The 20,382-nt window shown below is 32.2% G+C and overlaps 2 protein-coding genes across 2 annotated transcripts in view; one reads left to right on the plus strand and one right to left on the minus strand.

Annotated features, from left to right (window-relative positions):
• LOC129742290 (uncharacterized) overlaps positions 1–6,628 on the minus strand; it is a 47,920-nt gene extending 41,292 nt beyond the window's left edge. The window contains exons 1-3 of the mRNA XM_055734171.1: positions 6,519–6,628; positions 6,224–6,459; positions 5,224–5,281 (exon numbers count right to left, since the gene is read on the minus strand). Of these exons, the coding sequence (XP_055590146.1) occupies positions 5,224–5,281; positions 6,224–6,459; positions 6,519–6,602 (378 nt within the window). The 5' untranslated portion in view covers positions 6,603–6,628. The remainder of the gene's footprint in view (positions 1–5,223; positions 5,282–6,223; positions 6,460–6,518) is intronic.
• A 90-nt stretch (positions 6,629–6,718) lies between these two features.
• LOC129742291 (uncharacterized) overlaps positions 6,719–20,382 on the plus strand; it is a 29,517-nt gene continuing 15,853 nt past the window's right edge. Inside the window, exons 1-5 of the mRNA XM_055734172.1 lie at positions 6,719–6,722; positions 7,833–8,209; positions 9,548–10,319; positions 10,647–10,775; positions 12,356–12,411. Coding sequence (XP_055590147.1) covers positions 6,719–6,722; positions 7,833–8,209; positions 9,548–10,319; positions 10,647–10,775; positions 12,356–12,411 — 1,338 coding nt within the window. The remainder of the gene's footprint in view (positions 6,723–7,832; positions 8,210–9,547; positions 10,320–10,646; positions 10,776–12,355; positions 12,412–20,382) is intronic.

Raw genomic sequence — 20,382 nt, forward strand, 5'->3', positions numbered from 1 at the left:
GTAATAAAGGAAAATTAAGAATGCAAAATGAACAGTGAAAAACCGATGATTTGAAAAGGAAGTTTTTATAATATGAAATTGATTGAGAAGGAAAATTGGAAAATTAGAGCGGTTAACGGAAACAAGTATCGTGAAAAAGGGGAGAGTAAATGAATAAAAAATGGGGATAAGCTTTTTTTTTTTGAAAAAAAAAATGATAATGGAATTGGAGAATGGAAATGAAAAACTGAGTATGAAGAAACGTTTACAAGAAAAAGGGAGAATGAAATATTGATTAAAAAAAATTAATTTCAGTGCCATGAAATGGAAGAATAAATTCCTGAGAAAAATAATACCATGACTGAATATCTCTTTGAAAATTGAGTATTGCAAAGTATGAATGAGAAAAAGAGAGTTCGATGAAAAGAAAAAAATCTAAGAAAAACCAAAAAAAAAAGAAAGTGGAATAAGGAGTTATGGAAGAAGGTTTAACAAAGTTGTGAAAATAAAAAGGAAGTACTTAAATTAGAGAATGAAAATAGAGTATAAATATTTGAAAAACGTTATAGGAAGTTTCAAATATATATTTTTTTTTTGTTTCGGTTATAGTCGTTTTACCATCTTTATGGCATTCGCGACTTTATCAACGTTACAGTTGGCGGATCGTTATTGAGAAACTATCCGGTACAACTGTGTTCGATGTTAACTCTTAGGCTCGAACTCATGGACATCGGCTCAGGAGACAACAGACTTGCCAACTGAGCTATATCACAAGCCCGAGTTTCAAATATATGAAAATCAGCATGGTAACAAAAAAGGAAGAATTCTAGAGTTAGTTTTGATAACGTCGTATGAACCAATGTAAACAAAATTGAGTTATTGGCTGCAAACGATTGATAAACATGTAATCTATCTTAGAAAAAACTTTCATTTTATGTGATCAATGAATAAATTCTACAAAATGGTTTGAATTTAGGACGTATAATGACTTTCTCATTTTCGAGTGCAATTTGGTTTTTACGACTTTTTGCATTGCACTGGATTGGCGTGCAAAACAAAGGTCGCAAAATATTTGTTTGGTTCGTTGGTTTTTGCGACCATATGCATTTTCTCAGAAAATGCAGCGGCGAGTGATGTAAAGTTAAAAATTTAAAAAGAAATTGTTTGTGAGAGTTGTTCAAGTCAGTATGATTATACAAACTTCTTCTTTTTATTGTGAGGTAAGTTCAATGCGTATCTTTTATGACTGGACTGATTTTCAGTTTCATTATTTTTCCACCACAGATGTTGCCAACAAAACTAAAAGCGTTTCGTAGAAACCGGAGATTCCGCAGAGAGCATATCACCCGCGAGGACCTAGACAAAGCTCCAGGGATTCAAACGTAAGTCATTTTTTCTTGTTCTATACTATGCTGATTGGCACATGACGAATTCCTTTAAAACCCATTCCGGTAATTACCATAATTCAGATGAGCCATACATAATGTTATAACTTGAGTGCTTGAAGCTAAATAGTAAGTGATAGAAATGTTTAAGACACATGTCATACAGTTTAGAGATAAAATTTAACAGCATGCAAAACGACGTTAGAGCCAATCATGCAATGCCAAAAGTCGTAAGTACATGTTCACTCGAACAACTAAATGTATGCCTGAATAAAATACACTAGTCTAATTCTCATCTATTTTCTTATCGCATACCGATTTCTAAAGACAATTACGAGAAATATTTTAAATAGTAGTTTTAAAAATAGGTTACAAAACTTCAACAGTGATTTTCTCGAAACACGTCAGGTGGCTCATACGACTTAATCAAAAAAAACTCTAGAATTGGAGTTAAAAGACTTAGAAATAAAGGATCAAAAATCAAGAATACTAAAGGTGGAATAACTTCCATCTTCCAAAACATGTTTTTTTCGTCTTGTAATCTTTTGGATTCTTGAATTTTTTTTTCGAAATTTACATTAAATACTTCAAAACTTTATTTATTTCCCCCTTCGGGTTTTTGAAAATTTCGAAGGGGGAGTGACAATAGAAGAAATAGATATTTATTTCAACCTAATAATCGAAACTAGTCAACTCACAGAAGAATATTTTTAATTTGACCTCTAGGCCGCAGTCGGCAATTAATTATTAAATCACTAGATTAGCATTCCTTCCTGAAGAAACGCTATACAAAAATTATTCACTATCGAACAACAGAAACGTTGAGTAGTGAAAATATCACAATTAGCCGTTAATTGGAAAACTTAGCCACCCAACCCTGATGCGTTCAGTTGTACTATCGATTTTTTGACTTTTGGTGAGCGAGCGCAAAGCAATCTGAATCTAAGCACACTAAACCGAATCGCTTATGCCTTTACATAGTTATTTTTTCGACCTGACAAACATTTTTGCTTAAGATAGGAATGAATTTAGTAAAAAATTGATTTGAAATGTATTACACTTACAAAATCAAAAAGGAAAAATCGTGAACTTCAATGACCGGCCTAAATTTTTAATGTGAAATCGGGCGCTGAATTCGAAAATGGAATTTTAAAAAATCTCACTAGAACAGTTTTTGAGTTATGATTCAAATGTAGAATTTTGGAAAAATAAAAGAAGTACTTGTACTTAGATTGAAATATCTCGGACTGCATAAAAGTAGGTAATTTGAAATTTCTTTTTTGCATATTATAAAGGTGAACAATTTTGCTATCGATCATCTGAACACCTTTTTTGCGCATCATCAACAGTATTGTTGATATTATTGGCATTTTGAAAGAAAAAATTATAAAAAACGCATTTTTTTAGAGAAAATTTTGTTTCAGCGAAAATTTTTCGACTCGATGGTAACATTTAAGAAATCTGATTTTCTTTTGGCCTTAAATATGAATTCAAAAAAAAAATTCAAGTGGTTATTCATCAAAATTGAAGAAGTCACGGTCAACGATGCCACACATACCGATTTTCCGGTATTTATACCGATTTTTGGGAAAAAAATTGACCAAGAATCGGTATATACCGATTACAGATTTTTGGCAAAACATACCGATTTCATACCGATTTTTAAGATTTTACCCAAACATCAAAATTTGCTTTAAGCGTGTTTAGCAAAGGTGGTGTGACGTGGCTGGCTCTCTTTCGCTCCTCTATTGTAGACACCGACGACGGCATTCGCGCAGTTTTTTTTTTCATTGTTCTGCCACAGTTATTCCACTCCCTTTTCCTCCTTCAGAGAACATATAAATTTCCTAATCAAAGCGCAAAAGTAAAGTAGACGTCTCGGTCTCACTCATGCACTATATGTGAACAAGAAGATGCATAAACTGTTTCCGGTCGGCCATTCCAATTTGCTTTTCAATGTGGCTTGGTGGCTTCTGTTCTGTACACGTTGAAGTACGTGCCGTGCTGTTTTTGAGTCGTTTTTTTTCACCAGTGGCCTGTGAATTAATTGTGTGTCTGTCGAAAAATGTCTGCTGCTTCGAGGAGGACACTTCACAAATATTTTGTGAAGCAGGACGTATCGATTTCACGAGGTAAGCGAAATTTGTATAAGGCCTTGAAAAGAAATGCGTTTTCAAATGATGAATCTCTTCTTTCAATTATGGATCGCCAATTTAATTTTTTTTATGTTTGAATGCTGCCTAAGAGATAAGTTTAACTTCGAAACTGAATATAAAACCAAAACTAACGATAATTTTCATATTTTTAATTTGGAAAATAATTTGTCTAAAAATGCATTTGAGTTTCGAAATCATGAATAATAATTACATTGGCTTTGAAAAAAACTGAAGAGCCATAAATTTTAAAAGACATAAATTAATAAGGCATATATTTTGGGATTTATTTTCAGGAAAATAATGTAACCGGATTTCAGATAAATAGTGACTTAAATTGTTCATTTATTTACACACGAAAACCTTTTAGCTCAACACTTTTTATCAATCGAAACAAAGTTTTACATTTCTTTACAAAGTAGATTCGTATTGTAATTACATACAGTTCATTTGATCTAGATATCTAATTGGATTTCAATAATAACTTTGCGACACTTCTTGTGTACAAAAGCAATCACAATATGTAGCCTCGATATTTGTATATTATTTCAAAAGTATCATCAATTCGAGGTACCTGAACCTGCCTCTCTGTGCTTCGGTAGAAGGTTTGGTGAAAAAATCAGGCAAAATCTTTAATATGCTTTCCGGATATTGCTTGGCATTATGATCGATCTATTAAGTGCATTAATTAACATCTTAATAGTTTTATAATTAAATAAACACGACGAACCATTGCTCAACTTATACTGAAGACATTTTTTATAAGTTTAATTAAAAACTACGATTTTGAAACATAAACGCCCTTATTACCTAATTAAAAACAGTTATTTCTTATGTCTTCATGACTTTTAGTAACTATTAACCAGGTCGTCAAAAAAGCTATCCAATTTTTCAATTGGAATATCAACTCATCAAAATTGAGTCATCCAATTTCAGTGGAATTAGTTAAATGTTCAGATAAGTTTTTTTAGTATTAAACAACTAATATTATTTTAATAAGTAAATTTGTTGAGTTTTGTCTACTAAAGATATACATTTTCTGTCTTGCGTACGTTGAACAGTTTCAGTTTAATTTTTCAATGGGACTTGAGGGTGCATTTATCCCGGACAATATGCATTGATAAGATTAAGATTAATAATGAATTAATTTTGACTCATTGCAATATTTATTATTTATTTCTTTTTTACAGTAAATGCGCAGTGTTTCTGTGTTCGTGTTCTGTTTGCAATGTTTAAACTTTAAGCAGTTATGTCGACCAGCAACAAATGTATGCTATGTTCCTAATAATATAATTATTTGGTTTGACAGTTAATCAGCATTAATTAGTTTTTTTCATTCATTCAACGGCTATAATATAACGGCTATAATTTATTTTATATTTAATTTTTTCTTTTGTAGTAGGTGTAGACATATTCTGAAAATTGATATGTATTTCTTACATTCTCCGTAAAATAATGTTTTTTCATAATTCCCCGAAGTATTCAAACTTCAGATAAACAATGAAAGTTGGCTGAGCATTTGCTATGGTGCGACCGACGCGTTTGAGTTAAACAAAGCTCAATGACTTCCAGCTTATTCTGTATGTAGTCGCAAGCAAACCAATTTCTTTTTCGTTTTATGATGTATCATTTTTTCCTGGTCAGTCAACAATTTTCGTTGACCCAGTCCTAGTTGATAAAAGGTATTCGAAATCCACTTTATGTACCCTGAATTTCTTCTCCAGACGTCTTGAGAACAGATCCAGGACTCGTAATCGGATGATCCTGAGGAAAAAAAAAATTATGAATGAAGTATTATTTTAAAGAATTCATTTACGATCTAACCTATTGGTTACAATGATAATAATAAAAATTTATGAACCAAATACATGCAAGGATAAAATCCCCATTGAAAAACAAATGGTTCAATGACTCTTTTGTATGTTAATAGCACAATACTTAACATACCAGCTACAAAATTATCAAAAAACTTAAGGTTGCAGTAAAACATCAAAACACTTTTAAAAGGATGATATAATTTCCTCACACAAAATCTCTAAAGCAAAAATGAACGTGGAAAATCTTTTTATGTCAATAACTCAAAAACGCCACACATGTGCAATGGTTGAAAGATGAAATTCCTGCACATTTGTTCCTAGAGAAACATTCTACCGGGGGAATCACCATGGAAATTTAATCATGGCGGGGGAATTGTAATAAAAATAATTCAATAAGGTTTTAAGGATCGAGTCCCGCTGGAATTTCATCTTTCAACGATTCCTCATTGGTTCCACCATGTCACAAAACCTAGTTTTATAGAAATTTTGAGATATTTATGAAATCAGATTTTTCACGTTCATTTTCAAGAAGTGTAAATGAGCCTTAACATTCATACAAGAAAAGGTGCCCTGCAACTATTATAGTTATACAACTTGTTTAAAAAAGTAGAGAAATCATTATTAGTTAAATCTAAAATCAGTTTTTTGGTGCAAAATTACTTACTCAATCGCAATTTGTTCGGTGGAGCGGATTGTAGCAGAGTGTCAGCTGTGTTATAGCTCTAATTGGAACGGAACTGGACAAAGTTCGGTATTCAGTTAGATGAATAAAAATGCTTTGTAAATCATTGCTTTACACTTCACCAAAGCCGACTTATGAGACTTAATTGTCAAAGATTGTCATTTAGCGGGCCCCCTGTCTCAACCTAATCGAAATCGTATAACTCACCGCCCCAGGATCCGGTGGGTACCATCTTTGTTCCTGTCTTCATCAGCACTTATCTGCGGGGTGGTGTACAAAATATGCAATTCGTCTGGATGATACTTGGAATTTGGCCTGATCGATGATATAAGCCGGATCCGTTCTTTCTTATTATCCAGGAAAGACTTCTTGACATGGTCGTGAACACAATTTATTTGATATTCTCCGCCATAACGGTGATGATGCCTTCCGTGACCACGATACTGTAACGTAAACATAAAATCAGCAGTGTTTCACAACAAGGAATCAAAAAACACCGTACCTTGGTCCATATTTTCTCGGTGAACAAGTTGCTCAAATCCTCCGATGGTTCCCAAACGGGTGAGCAGCAGCCGGACGTACACATTTTTCGGGAAATTTTGAAAACTGCGATTCTTCCAATCTCAACAAAAACAAAAAGGAAGAGACGTCAGGCGCAGAGTGGATAGGCATGCATAAGGTGTGCCGTTCCATTGCATGAACATGTGTTAGTAGTCGTGCATAGATTGCAAGATAAATTTTTTTGTCAAAATAAATTTTTTATTTGAAATCTATAAAATTGATAAAATAGTTTGTTGAATACTTACCCAGTCCGAAGCAATGCGATTTTTTCATTACAGCAATGACGTAAAATTGCTAATACAGTGATTTTATAACTTTATCAGATCAAACGTTGTGAGCTGTTTACAAATTTCCTTTTTAACTTTGGAACATAACACATCCATAATTTCCCACTTCTTGTGCAACCATTAACATTAACATTGCACAAATTTAACAGATGCATTCTAGTCCACTATTGTAAGTGTGTGTGTGTGTGTGTGTGTGTGTGTGTGTGTGTGTGTGTGTGTGTGTGTGTGTGTGTGTGTGTGTGTGTGTGTGTGGGGGGGGGGGGGGAGTGGGGAGGGGGGTTGGATCGGTGTTTGTTCGTGTCTTTTCTTGACAACGTCTAAATGAAATAATGTTTTTAAGCGTTTTTGACGCGTTAAAAATTGCAATCTACGTTTGTTTCTTCAAAATTGGTTTACTGGGTACGGGCTTTCTGTGCGCTACCTATAATCTCGAGATGTTCAATTTATACTTGCTTCTAGAGATAACCAGTCAATGGGTCAGTGCTTATAAGAGCTAACTTTTCATGCAACAAAACCAATAATAAATAATTAACGCAGTCGTCGATTTCCGATATTTTCAGTGGACAAAACTACTACCGTAAATGAAAATCCAGATTCGCTGAACTCCTCTTCCAATGTTACTGTGGAAGTGTGCCAAACCGCGCGGCTAGAATTGTCACCTAGTGATACATATTCAGTGCCTTCTTCTTCGGGCTTACGGCAGAACTTGGGTGTGGACAATTCCGAAAAAGAAAAAAGCAGTAAAAACAAGAAACAACCAAAAACTCTACAAAAATTCAAGAACAGCTGGATAGACAGTGACGAAAAATACCACTGCTTTCAAAAATATGATCAAGATGATTTTTGCGCATGGTGTACTGTATGCCTGGAGAAACTAAGTATTGCCAAAGGTGGTAAATCTAATTTAAAATCACACGTTGAAACTAAACGACATAAAGAAGCCTTTTCCAAAACTAAATTCGATTTAGTCAATTCGACGATTGATAACCATGCCGTGTTGGACCAAGTTGTAGAGGCGGAATTAAAAATTGTAGCTTGGGCTGTAGAGAACAATATTTCGTTTTCTGCTGTAGACAAATTGATGGCTGTCATCAACCAACTCGATCCCGGGTCCGTTATTCTACAAAAGATGAAATTAGGACGTACAAAAACAACAGCTGTTGTAGAAGGGGTTTTTGCGGAAACACAACATGCAGAACTGGTGGCCACGATGAAGCGAAGGAATTTCTCATTGCTGATCGACGAGTCCACCGATTTGACGAACAAGAAAACATTGGCCATGGTTGTGAGAATTTGCCTCGAGACTCTCTCTGGATCCCTTCAAGTACGAGACATGATTTATAAGGTATTTTATTACTTGATTTAGTAAAAATAGATTTTTTTTGTTAATTTTTAAGATAATATCGTTGAATCATCTAAAACAATGGTGATAATTACCATCAAGTAACCATCTACCACCCAGTTGAGGATTTATTCAAGTTGAAACAAGTGAATTAAAAAAACGATGTTTTGCTTTCAATTAAAAATTGGTAGAATGCAAAAAATGCATACTTAACAAAACATCTGACAAAAGTTGTGGGTGTTAAACGGGCACTTCTTCGTCACTCGACTTATTCAAGCAAAACAATGATATTTTCTTGAAGAAAAAACTATCTCGTAAAATGTAGTCCTTGTCCTAATATCCAGATATTTTTCCCGGAAACTTTATACAATTTTTAAAAAAATGGATGACTGGATGACAAAATAATGATTATTGACAGACAGCAGCCTCCTCAAGCACCCGAAGTCGTTTACTGAAAAAAAAACATCATTTTATTATGATTATGATCCAACTAAATTAAACTTATAAGGGGGAATTTGCCTACTACCGGACATTTAAGGTTTTTAAGCAATAACTTAAAAAATATATTTTTGTAAATATTGGTTCCTCTACTGATTTGAAGAGTAGCAATTTTATGATCACTAAACTATATATACACTAAACACTCATTGCCAAAAGTGACACTAAGAATTACTTCACCAAAATTGTCACCAATGACACAAAAACGTAGCACAAAGACTCAAATTATTAGCAAAGGTCTTGTGAGTAAGTGTTTTTCACTACTAAACATTTTATGAAGCCATTCATAATAGTTTTTGTTTTTTTAACAAATCAGAATGAAACATTAGTTCCGAAAAAACTAGAGAAAAATTGTCTATGACCGGACAGCAAAATTTAAAGATTCTCAGGGGAACAAATATTTTCGTTTTTGAATCCTCATCTTTTACTTACCATTTCAGGGTGCATTAGAGATGAAAAAAATGAAAGTTTCAAGATCAAATCATGTTTAATTTTGAACCGGTCATAGACAACAATATGGTGTCGGACAGATCGTATTTTTTTATTTTAATAATATTTCGTTAGATCTTTCGTTTTGTTATCTTACTTCTACTGTAGTCGAAAGATAAACAACAAACGATGCCGTTTAAGTATGTGGAACAAACATTTGATAAGCCGTAATGCAACCGAACAGAGAAGTAGTTCGTTCATTTTTAACGAATATAAAAAGTCGATTTTGGAATAATTATGCACTTTTAAACAAAACACTTGTGTACTATACTTAGCTAAAATAATGGTTAATAAATCGTATTTAATTAATATCTAAAAAAGATTTTTGAAAAATGTTGTTCAATTTCCACACAGGTGTTGGAAATCAGTGCGGCAGACCATAAAACAATCTTCGACGCGATTGTGGCCGAGTTCGAGAAAGATGGTATAGACTACCGGAAACTCCTAAAGGGTTTTGGGTCCGACGGAGCTGCGGTCATGATGGGGTCGAAACACTCAGTCATGGCCCTGCTAAAAAAGGAGTGTCCAGACATTGTTGTCATTAAATGTTCCTGCCATTCGCTGGCACTGTGCGCCAGCCACGCCTGCGAAAAACTACCGAACTACGCAGAACAACTTTTACGGGATATATATTCTTATATTTCCAACAGCCCAAAGCGTGCCTCTGAATTCTCCATGATCCAAGAAATTCTTGAACTGAAGCCTCTTAAAATGCTCCACCCTGCAGCAACTCGATGGTTGAGTTTGGAAAGTGTTGTCAAAAGAGTTCTAGAAAGATTTGAAGAATTAGAATTATTTTTTTCATTCCAATCAAACAATGATCAAAATGCCACAGCTAAAAGGATCTTAAATCATCTGCAAGACCCAATGACCAAACTTATTTTATTTTTTTTATCATACATACTGCCTTTAATTAACAATTTGAATCGCCTCTTCCAATCAGAGTCTCCTGAATACACAAGTATTCATCAAGAAACAATGTCATTTTTCATGACATTAATAAGAAATGTTTGCCATGCCAACTACATAACCCAAGCCAACGATTTTTTTGATAATTTCGAAAACCATTTAAAACCAGACCAGGAAGTTTATGTAGGCATTGCTGTAGAAGAAGCAATAAAATCAGGCACCATCAGTTATCCAATAATACAAACATTTTATAGAGTCTGTAAAGATTTCTACATTGAACTTATCATTCAAACCAAGAAAAGATTTGATTTTTCAGATAAATCGCTTATAGAAGCTGCCTCTATAAATCCACATAATTTTGAAAAGCTAGATAACTTTAGAACAATATTGAAATATTACCCACAGTTTATTGATAAAAACAAAGAACAAGACTTGGAAAATGAATTCATGACACTGAAAAATAAGATAATAATTTCTAAATATCCAATTGATGTTTCAAAAAAAACCATTCTATTTTGGAATGAACTATTTGATATTAGTAAAGTAAATGGAAGAGCCGGATTCCCTTTAATAAAAAGTTTTTTATCAAATATATTTATGCTACCGCACTCATCCGCAGCTGTGGAGAGAATTTTCTCACAATTTAATGCAAATAAAACTAAAGTAAGGAATCGTTTGATAACAGAAACTCTTGATTCTATCCTTAAATCAAAATGTTATATAAAAGATAAGGGAGGCGCCACAAATATTGTTATAGATAAGAATTTGAAATCCAAATACTGTAAAAATATGTATAAGCATCACAAAAAGTAGTCCTGTTATATTTTTTTGAATATATGTTAACTATTTTTAAATGAACAAACGAATTTCTTTCTATCTATCTTTCAGTTCCATATACACTCCGAAAATGGGTTTGGGCCGGAGAAGTTTCTTATGATGATTTGAAACCCTTCTCTACCACTTATGATTGTAGAGCATTCTGCAATTAACAAACTAGCTTTATTTTTTATGTTTCTTGAATTGTTGAATGGCTTATTCGAATATTTAAACATTATCATGCTCCGATCAGGATTGATTAGCAAATCAACGTAAATGGTATTTGATTATCTTATCTATGTCTATTTATAATTGCTTTAAATCTGCTGAGAGTTGGAAAGAAAGAGAAAAAGATCTTATTTTTTAAATAATATCGATTTGGTTGCCATCCTGATTAAAATAATATAAACAAAATATGAAGTAACAAAGCCAGTTTGTTAATTGCATAGTTTTGACCAGATTTCAGTGTACAGCATTCAGGAAACAGTTCATTCAGAAACAGATGATTTCTAACAACTACTTGATACAATTGATTTGAAACATACCGTTAAACTATAAGCCTAAAAAGTTCGATTATTAAATGATCGCATACAGCCTTGAAAACGTTCGGACATAATTGCATATCAAATTAAAATAGATTACCTTATTTCATTATTTTTATGTTTTTCGTCAGATACTCTATGCATTTAGATTCTGTTTTTATTCTACAACTTTCAATTGCTTAAGCCGATACCAAACGGTTTTCGAAAATATTCTTGAAATAGTTTTGATCGTTGTAATTTTACAAAAAAAATCCATTGAAATAATTTTGATACTTTGATGAAAGTTTTTAACACAATAAGAACATATATAAATACTTCTAACACTTGCAATATCGTGTGCATCGTAAATATTTAAAGTTTTGCAATCTCATACCCATGAATACAATTAAAAATAGTCACTCGTAAAAAATAAATTCAATAAAATTTCAATTTTTAATACGATAAGAACAGTTCAAGCTTATAACCATTTATTTCAGTTTCCAGTAATTCAAGATTCAAGCCTGGTGTCAATGTTTCAAGCTCGAAGTCATTGGATCCAGCTAAAGGTTGGTATTTTAAAATTTTTGCAAATCAATCTCAAAAAATGCAATTGTTTCTTGAGATTCTTACTTTTCAAGAAGCAAGATATAACGTTTGAAAATCTTCCTTGTTTACGTCGTCGCCAGATTAGCCTACTTTAATAAATCATATAATTTCAAGGCACACAGCAGGTATTAGTTTAACCTTATTACCAAACAATAATTTTGTACTTCAACTTCTATTTAATTATGAGTTGTAAAGAAAAATATAATAATAAACCTTTTTTTATTACACTAGAGTTTCCGTGAACCAGATTACTAGAAAGAAGGCAATAACTTTTTGCTAAAGCACTCCAAATTAGCTAGTTTTAACACAGGAATAAACATTTTCACGTTTTTTCGGCTTATTTTTCATTGCAAGTATTTATTCAACGTAAAACATATTAGGAAGTTGACAATATAAACATTTTTGTGTATCCACCTCAATATACCGATTTTTATACCGATTTTTAGGATTTCCATACCGGAAAAAGATTTTTCTGGGTTTCAAAATACCGATAAAAATGTGGCATCACTGGTCACGGTTGTTTTACCATAACAGTAATTTTTGCAGTATTTAACAATTTAACGAACCACCGTATACGAATCACAGTATTGGAAGAATTAAACATAGTAAATCTCACTCGCTCCAAGTCAAAATTATTTATTAGCCTACCAGAGAAGGTCACATGGCAAATTTCAGAAATATCTGACCATGGGGAGGAGTTGCTTGAATCCCCCTTAACTTCCTAAGAGATCGTAAGCAAATGTGAAATCCCACCACCATCCCTCCCCCCCCCTCTCTTATGGGCTTACATAATTAGGGGAACGGCCTCTAAGTATTGGCGAGTCCCGAAACCTGGGACTGAGTGAAGATGCTTATTTCAAATCGTCAACAATGGAATAGAAATAGAACTACCTCGGCTTTATGAAATTGAAGATCGACGATGGGATATTAAAGGATTTATTAACCTACAAATTAGCACTTCTTGCTGATGAAATGCTATACAAAAACTATCACTTTAACACCTAAGTATTATTCCGAAGTGCAAATATCACATTATCTGTTTGCAGGAAAACTTAGCCACCCAACCCTAATGCGTTTATTTGTACTATCGATTTGGTGAGAGAGGGGAAATCAATCAGAATCTAAATACACTAAACCGAATCGCTCATGCTTTTTTATGATATTTTCGATGTGATTAACTTTTTTGCTTTAGACAAGAATGAATTTGGAATAAAATTGATTTTTAATATATTTTTTCACAGTATTTAAATAAAATTGATGTTTTTTTTCCGGGTGCTTTGATTTTGCAGAATAATTAAAAGATGATAATCATAAAAGCTATGTGCCAAACATAAATTTTGTTTGTTTCATATAACAGAAGAAATCAAACAACGTATGTGTGAAGAAACATAAATTTTAAGTTAGGTTTTTTGTTTGCGGGAATTTTACTGAAAGCTCTCTTTTATCCCTAGAAAATATAAAAGTTTAATTAAAAAAAAAATTTCAACAAACGAAATTTATTGTTTGTCGTTTCGGGGAAATTAAATGAATCAATTTAGACACTGAATTTGTTCAGGTGCTTCGAAAGTTGACAAACCGTTTCCGACCGGTTCGATCACAATTGCCCCTGGAAGGTATACAATCCAAGTTATACAAATCAACAAGTAGGATGTACGAAAGTTAGATCAAAATTAGTTCGAAATACGAAATGATGGAACAGGAAAGCGGAAACCACTATAAATGAACAGGATTTTGTTTTACAGTTGATTAACTCATTTTACGTTAAGGGGGGGGTAGGGTCTAACACTTTCAAAAAATCGATTTTTATTTTTTTTTTTTTACTTTGGCGGAGATTTTACAGGTGAAAAATGGCGGATTTTTTCGTGAAAAATCCTAGTTTTTACTTCAAACAGCCACAAAAATTTCATAAATTTTTTTTTAAGTTAAATTAAAACATTGGGGTCCAGAAAAACATCTATTAAAAATATTTTGCTCTGATTTTTTGACTTCAGATGATTCTGTGTGTCGTAACCGATCGTTATTTTTCTTTAAAATAATTTCAAATACGGACAACTGTACTCGGAAACATCTCTCAACGAACTGACGATCAGTAGAAGGGCTTGTATTTTCCCTACTATCTAGCTGAGGAGAGAGCATTCTCTCATTCTCTCCGACCATTTTTTTTTTTACCGAGAGGACAACGTCGTGATAAAACTCACACATCTTTGCTTCCTCATTTGTGTTTACTGTCAATTAAAGGCGTTACGCTGTTACCAATGAGAGTTGCACAATCGTTCCCTAAATAATATCCTTTTGAATAAACCGTTGCATCCATTCTTTCGGATATTCATAATATCTAGTTTATTAAGTCTCTGCACTACCATTATTCTCTACATTCGCCTTCACCTCTACAGTATGAGATGAGAATTGCGAATTTTCTATAATGGTCTCAATGATCATGTTCCATCTTTGAAATATCAGATATTTAGAATGGATTCATATTATTGAAAAACGGCTTTTTTAACCACATAATTATTATTATTTTTACATGAAATCAACTTAATATAATTTATCATACTTTCAAAAAAACAATTCTTTATGATTTCATAATTTTTTAAATATATATTTTTAATTATCATAGAAATTGCTAGCTGTTTTTTTTAATCCTACTTCAAATCACTCACAATTCACTCTATTATATTTACACTGAATACCAATGTCATTCATTTGTTTGATAGCCACTCGATCAATAGCTTACTTTTCTGCTTATGATTTTTTATTGTAATTTTTCACAATTGAACCACTGTTTGATTAATTTCATTTGATACTTAATATCGATTTTACATGATTTTTTGAAATTTGGACTCTGCACGTACGTTTTTCTCAATTCTTTCTTGTTGTTACTAGAAATTGACTTATTTTCAATACTTGATGCTTTTTTTTTTGAATCATTGACATTTATTACTATACTATTTTACTGAATCCTTACCACTGAAATTTCTTGATTTAAGATCCTTTATTTTTGACTCTTTAATTTCAATTTGACTGGTTTTACTCATGTTTCGAGATTTTTGACTCTTGAACGGTTTTTTTTTTTCAATTTTCATTGAATCTTAACTCTTGAACGCTAATTCAGATTCCTTCCCTTCGATTCACGAACCTCAGTTTTTTTTATCTCTTCTCTTATTGCATGAATAATAATTCATCATAACATTTTTCACAATTGAAACCCTGTTTGATTATTTTCATTTGATACTTGTAATCGATTTTACATGTTTTTTGAAGTTTTGACTCTTGACGTACGATTTTCTCTTCTTTCTTGTTGTTACTAGAAATTGACTTATTTTCAATACTTGATGCTTTTTTTCGATTCATTGACATTTTTGACTCTTGACTTTCAATTTGACTGTTTTTACTCATATTTCATTATTCTTGACTCTTGAACCGTTTTTTTTTTCAATTTCTACTGAATCTTCACTTTCGCTGAATCACTCTTCAATGCTCATTCAGATTCTTTCCCTTTGATTCACGATCCTCAGTTTTTTTTATCTCTTCTCTTATTGCATGAATCATAACCCTCATTTTTAATGTGTATATCACCCTAGACACTTAACTGTTTATTCTTGATTTTTATACTATTGAATTTTGAAACCTGATTCAAGTCTTTGTCAGTTTACCCTTTTTTTGTGTTAGTTTCTCTTGACATTATACTTTTGACTTTCTGTCATTATCAGGTATTATGTTTTTAACATTCAACTATTCAACCATTCAACTATTAAAATTTGATTTGAATTTTCCGCAATCCAATGCGATTCATTACATGTTTACTGTTATCACATTTAATTTGAGTTCTCCATTGACTTTGTTTCACTATAACAGGACTTTTTTAGTTTTTAAATTTATGATCTAACAATTATTTGGAGAGTTTTCTCACCCATATAGTACTCTCAGTATCCTTCTTTTCATTTATATACTTATACTAGCTCTAAATAGCTCCTTTGTTATTCACTACATTTCAATTCCTCGTCTCATATTCTCAGCTTTTAATCTTCCTATTAGCTCCAGTTCCAGAAAATCATCTATTATCTTTTTATCCTCAACACTTCTTGCTTTTTCTCATCAAACGGTCTCTTACTTTTATAATCCCTTCATTTGCTCATATTTCTATATTATTTTTCTGGTTCCTTCTACAAATCTTCACATTTTTTTTTTATCTTTTCTCTTGTCTGTCATTTTCTCATCGTTTCACCCCATTTTTTAATTTCTCTTGTTCTTATCTTCTCATTCTATCTTCTTATATTTCCTTTGTCTTATCTTTCCAGCTTCTGAGTTTCAAATTATCAAATTTTCACTTTCCTTATTTTTCGGTTCTCATTTTTTTTTCTAAATTTATCATTACATTTATCTTTTGACGTCTCGCGCATCTCATTTATTAAAGTAACATATCTTTTTATTAATTCGTGATTAAAGACTTTTACCACTCCACTACCACTATTTAATTTCTGTTCATTTTTCAACAATTAACTATTCATATTTTTTTGTTACTATTATTACCTTTTTTTTCATTTTTGAACCGTAACTTATGCCTCGACTTAACGAAAGTTTTATATATGTTTAAACCACGTATTTCATAACCCCATCCAAAATAATTTAACATATCATTAATCGTATCACTTTCTTCAAAATTTCATAAATATAAAATAAACTTAATATTTCAATTTTTCAATCTAGATCTAAATCCCCATAAACTTTTTTCACCTTCTTGGTATGCGTTATTTCCTCTTTTTTTATACTTTCACTAGTTCAAAATACTCTCATCCTAATCTGCACTTTTTGAAATTATTGCCCTTCAGGATTTGATCTTTTATCTTTTAATCTTTTTACACTTTTTGTTCATCCCATTTTTGCTATTCTTTCAACTATTTTTTTTATCTTCTTATTTTGCAATTGTTAATCATTCTTCTTTTTTTTTTATTTTATTTTATTTAATTATTATTATTCTCACTCATGACATTAACAAGATCACCGAATAATACAAATTATGCCTTGTATTCCTCTTCTTGTCTTATCTATCCAGCTTCTCAACCTTAAACATTTCGTTTTTTCGGGATTTAACATATAATCATCTAATCCTCTTATTTTCAACATTTTTTTCTGCTTTTATGGCAGTTTTAACTTTATCTCATAATTTTATTTCCTCAACTTTTTATCTACTTATTTATGCTGTTACGACCTCTCATTCAATTATTATTTTTAAGTTATTTCATTTTCTGATAGCTAAATCTTTTATTCATTCATTCATATTCATTATTTTAGCCTCTAATCATCTAATTTTAATTGTTCAAATCCTGTCATCTTTTCGTCGTCTTCTCCGCCTTCTTCTAAACCTCAACATCTATCATCTTCTCATCTTTTAATATTTATATCCCATCTATCATCTTCTCTTTTTTGTATTTTCTCATAATGTCAATTTTCCTCATCTATCATTTACTTTCATTTAGCATTTTATATCTTATCATATTATCATCTTTACTTCCATTTTTCTCTTCAGCTTTTCATTTTCCAATTTATTGTATCAGTTTTCCAAATTTAGTCATCTTTTCCTCGTCTCTTCACCCGGCTCCTTATTATCGTGTACTAATAACGACATTTTTAATTTTTTAACCCGCTAAGCACTTTTATATACCCTGAACAGAACTAGTTTTCTTTTACGTATATCATAACATTCGTCTCATCTCTCCAGCTTTTCATTTCCTTTCTTTTCACGGATCTTCTTTTCATCTGATATATTGTCGCTGAATCCCCAAACCGATGATTTCGTCAACATCAGCGACGGCGACATCACTGGCGACATCACTGACGACATTTCATGTTGACCAGACATCTTTCAAGATCTTTCAAGTGTCGGAACCAGACAAAAGAACGGGTTGCCGCCGAAATGTTCGAAGAATTGTCGCTGGTTGGCAAGGTTGCCAATCACCAGCGCAAAAACTTCGGATGTTAACTGCATTGACAATAAAACATGGATTTACGTATCAGAAACCCTATCACACCATTTAAAAATTTTAATTCACGATCTACACCACGATCTACATCTTATCAAAATAAACTTTTCTTAACTTTATGAATTAGTAATCCTCCTTCTCTTACACTTTTACTAGCTCAAAATATTTCCTTCCTCAACTGGTTTTTTTTTTGGTTAATATTTTCTTCTTTTTTTTTTTAAATTAAGTCAACCAATGACGTGTGTAGCTTAAGGATTTGATCTATCATCTTATCATCTTTTAAACTTTTGCCCTTTTTCTCCGTCTCTTCTTTAGTTATTTTTCTTTCTATAATTCATTTTTTTGTTTATCTTATTATTTTTCATCTTTTTATCATTCTTATTCTCATATTTTATTCTTCTTATTTTTTTCAATCATTTCATTTATTCATGACCTTGACAAGGTCAACAAATTATCCATCTCTATTTCTCATCTTACTAGCTTCTTTTGTATTATCGCTTTCCAGCTTCTTATCCTAAAACATCTCATACCTTTATCTTCTACCATTCTTTCTTTTTATGTGACATTCTTCTCTTTGTCTCATAACTTTTTTGTTTAACTTTTAGTTTCGGTTATTTTTTTATAATTTTTAAGTCATTTAATTTTCTTATTGCTTCATCTTTCCATCTTATTTTTAATCTTCTGTTCTTCCAATTTTTCAACTTTACACTTTATTCTTCTTTTTTTCAGCCTTTCATCGTCTATTTTTTTTAATTTTCTCATTTTCAAATTGTTTCATCTTTTCGTTGTCTCATCACCCCGCTTTTCAACCTCAAACTTCACGTGTTTTAGGTTCTCATCAAAAATTTCTTTCACATCTCCTCCCTTATCTTTTCCTTATTTTTTTCTTTTTACAACCATTTTATATCTTCTTACTTTAAAGTTATGTTCCACTTATTTTCGCTTGTTCGCCTCTTTTATTCATTTCATTTTAACATTTAAAAAAAAACTGTCATCTTTTCGTTGTCTTATCATCCAGCTTCTTATTGTCGTGGCTGACCTATATCGCCCAAAGCCGTACTTCATTTTCGCTTTATTTTTGTTTTAAACTTTACCTGTTTGGGACTGTTATTCACCCAAAGGCAGGCTTTCTTTTTCGTTTGCGTTTTCTATTCATTTTTTTTACTTCGCCTGCTTGAGACTGTTTTTCACCCAAAGCAGGTACACTGTAGGTACCTGTAGATTTCGAGCATCGATCCGTAGCTCCGTAGAAATGGTCAAAATCCGTAGAACTACGGAGAAATCCGTAGATCTGGCAAGGCTGGCTTGTATTTTCCCTACTATCTAGCTGAGGAGAGAGCATTCTCTCATTCTCTCCGACCATTTTTTTTTACCGAGAGGACAACGTCGTGATAAAACTCACACATCTTTGCTTCCTCATTTGTGTTTACTGTCAATTAAAGGCGTTACGCTGTTACCAATGAGAGTTGCACAATCGTTCCCTAAATAATATCCTTTTGAATAAACCGTTGCATCCATTCTTTCGGATATTCATAATATCTAGTTTATTAAGTCTCTGCACTACCATTATTCTCTACACTGTGCTGAGATACAGTGTCCACCGCAAATCCTGTTTTCTAAAAGGCATCCTCTAAAGTAAGCTTGCCAGATTGCCCGGTTTTATCCGGGTTTGCCCGGATATTTGATGCAAAATTTCGACAAAGTCCGGCCCGGCCCTGTTGCCCGGATATCGGGAAAAAAGTCCGGATATTGCCCGGATTTTTCCACAATTTTCACAAAGAAACCAAAAAAAAATCAAAGTTTTTGAGTAAGTTTCAGCAAAATCGATTATCGGTATGGAAATTTTCAACGGTTGTTTCAAATAATTTCGCGGATTCACTTTTATAAACCTTTAAATATTTAAGTGTTCCAAAAAGTTGTTGGAAGTCTGCAATTACATTAATAAAATATCAATTTCGATTTTTTGCATTTTTTCTTTGCTTTTATATATAATAACATCTAAATTTTGCCCGGTTTTTGCCCGGTTTTTGAATTTGAAAAATTGAAATCCATGCCCGGATTTTGCCAGGTTTTTTTGAAAAAATGCCCGGAATTGCTAGGCCCGGATATGAGTGGAAAACATTCTGGCAACCTTACTCTAAAGTGCTCCGTCACCGGCTCATTTTTCAATATTTTTCAACGAAAAAATTACTAAATGTTCTTTTAACAATGCTTTGTATAATGCAAAAAATTTGAATACATTTGTTTAAACGATAGCTCTAGAAAAAAATCGTGAAAATTGTGTTTTTTTTTACCCGTTAGACCCTACCCCCCTTAAAATCGCGTTTACTCAAAGCTGTCGAACAGTTTTAAG

This window comes from Uranotaenia lowii, chromosome 2, assembly GCF_029784155.1.
Source record: "Uranotaenia lowii strain MFRU-FL chromosome 2, ASM2978415v1, whole genome shotgun sequence".
Lineage (NCBI taxonomy): Eukaryota > Metazoa > Arthropoda > Insecta > Diptera > Culicidae > Uranotaenia > Uranotaenia lowii.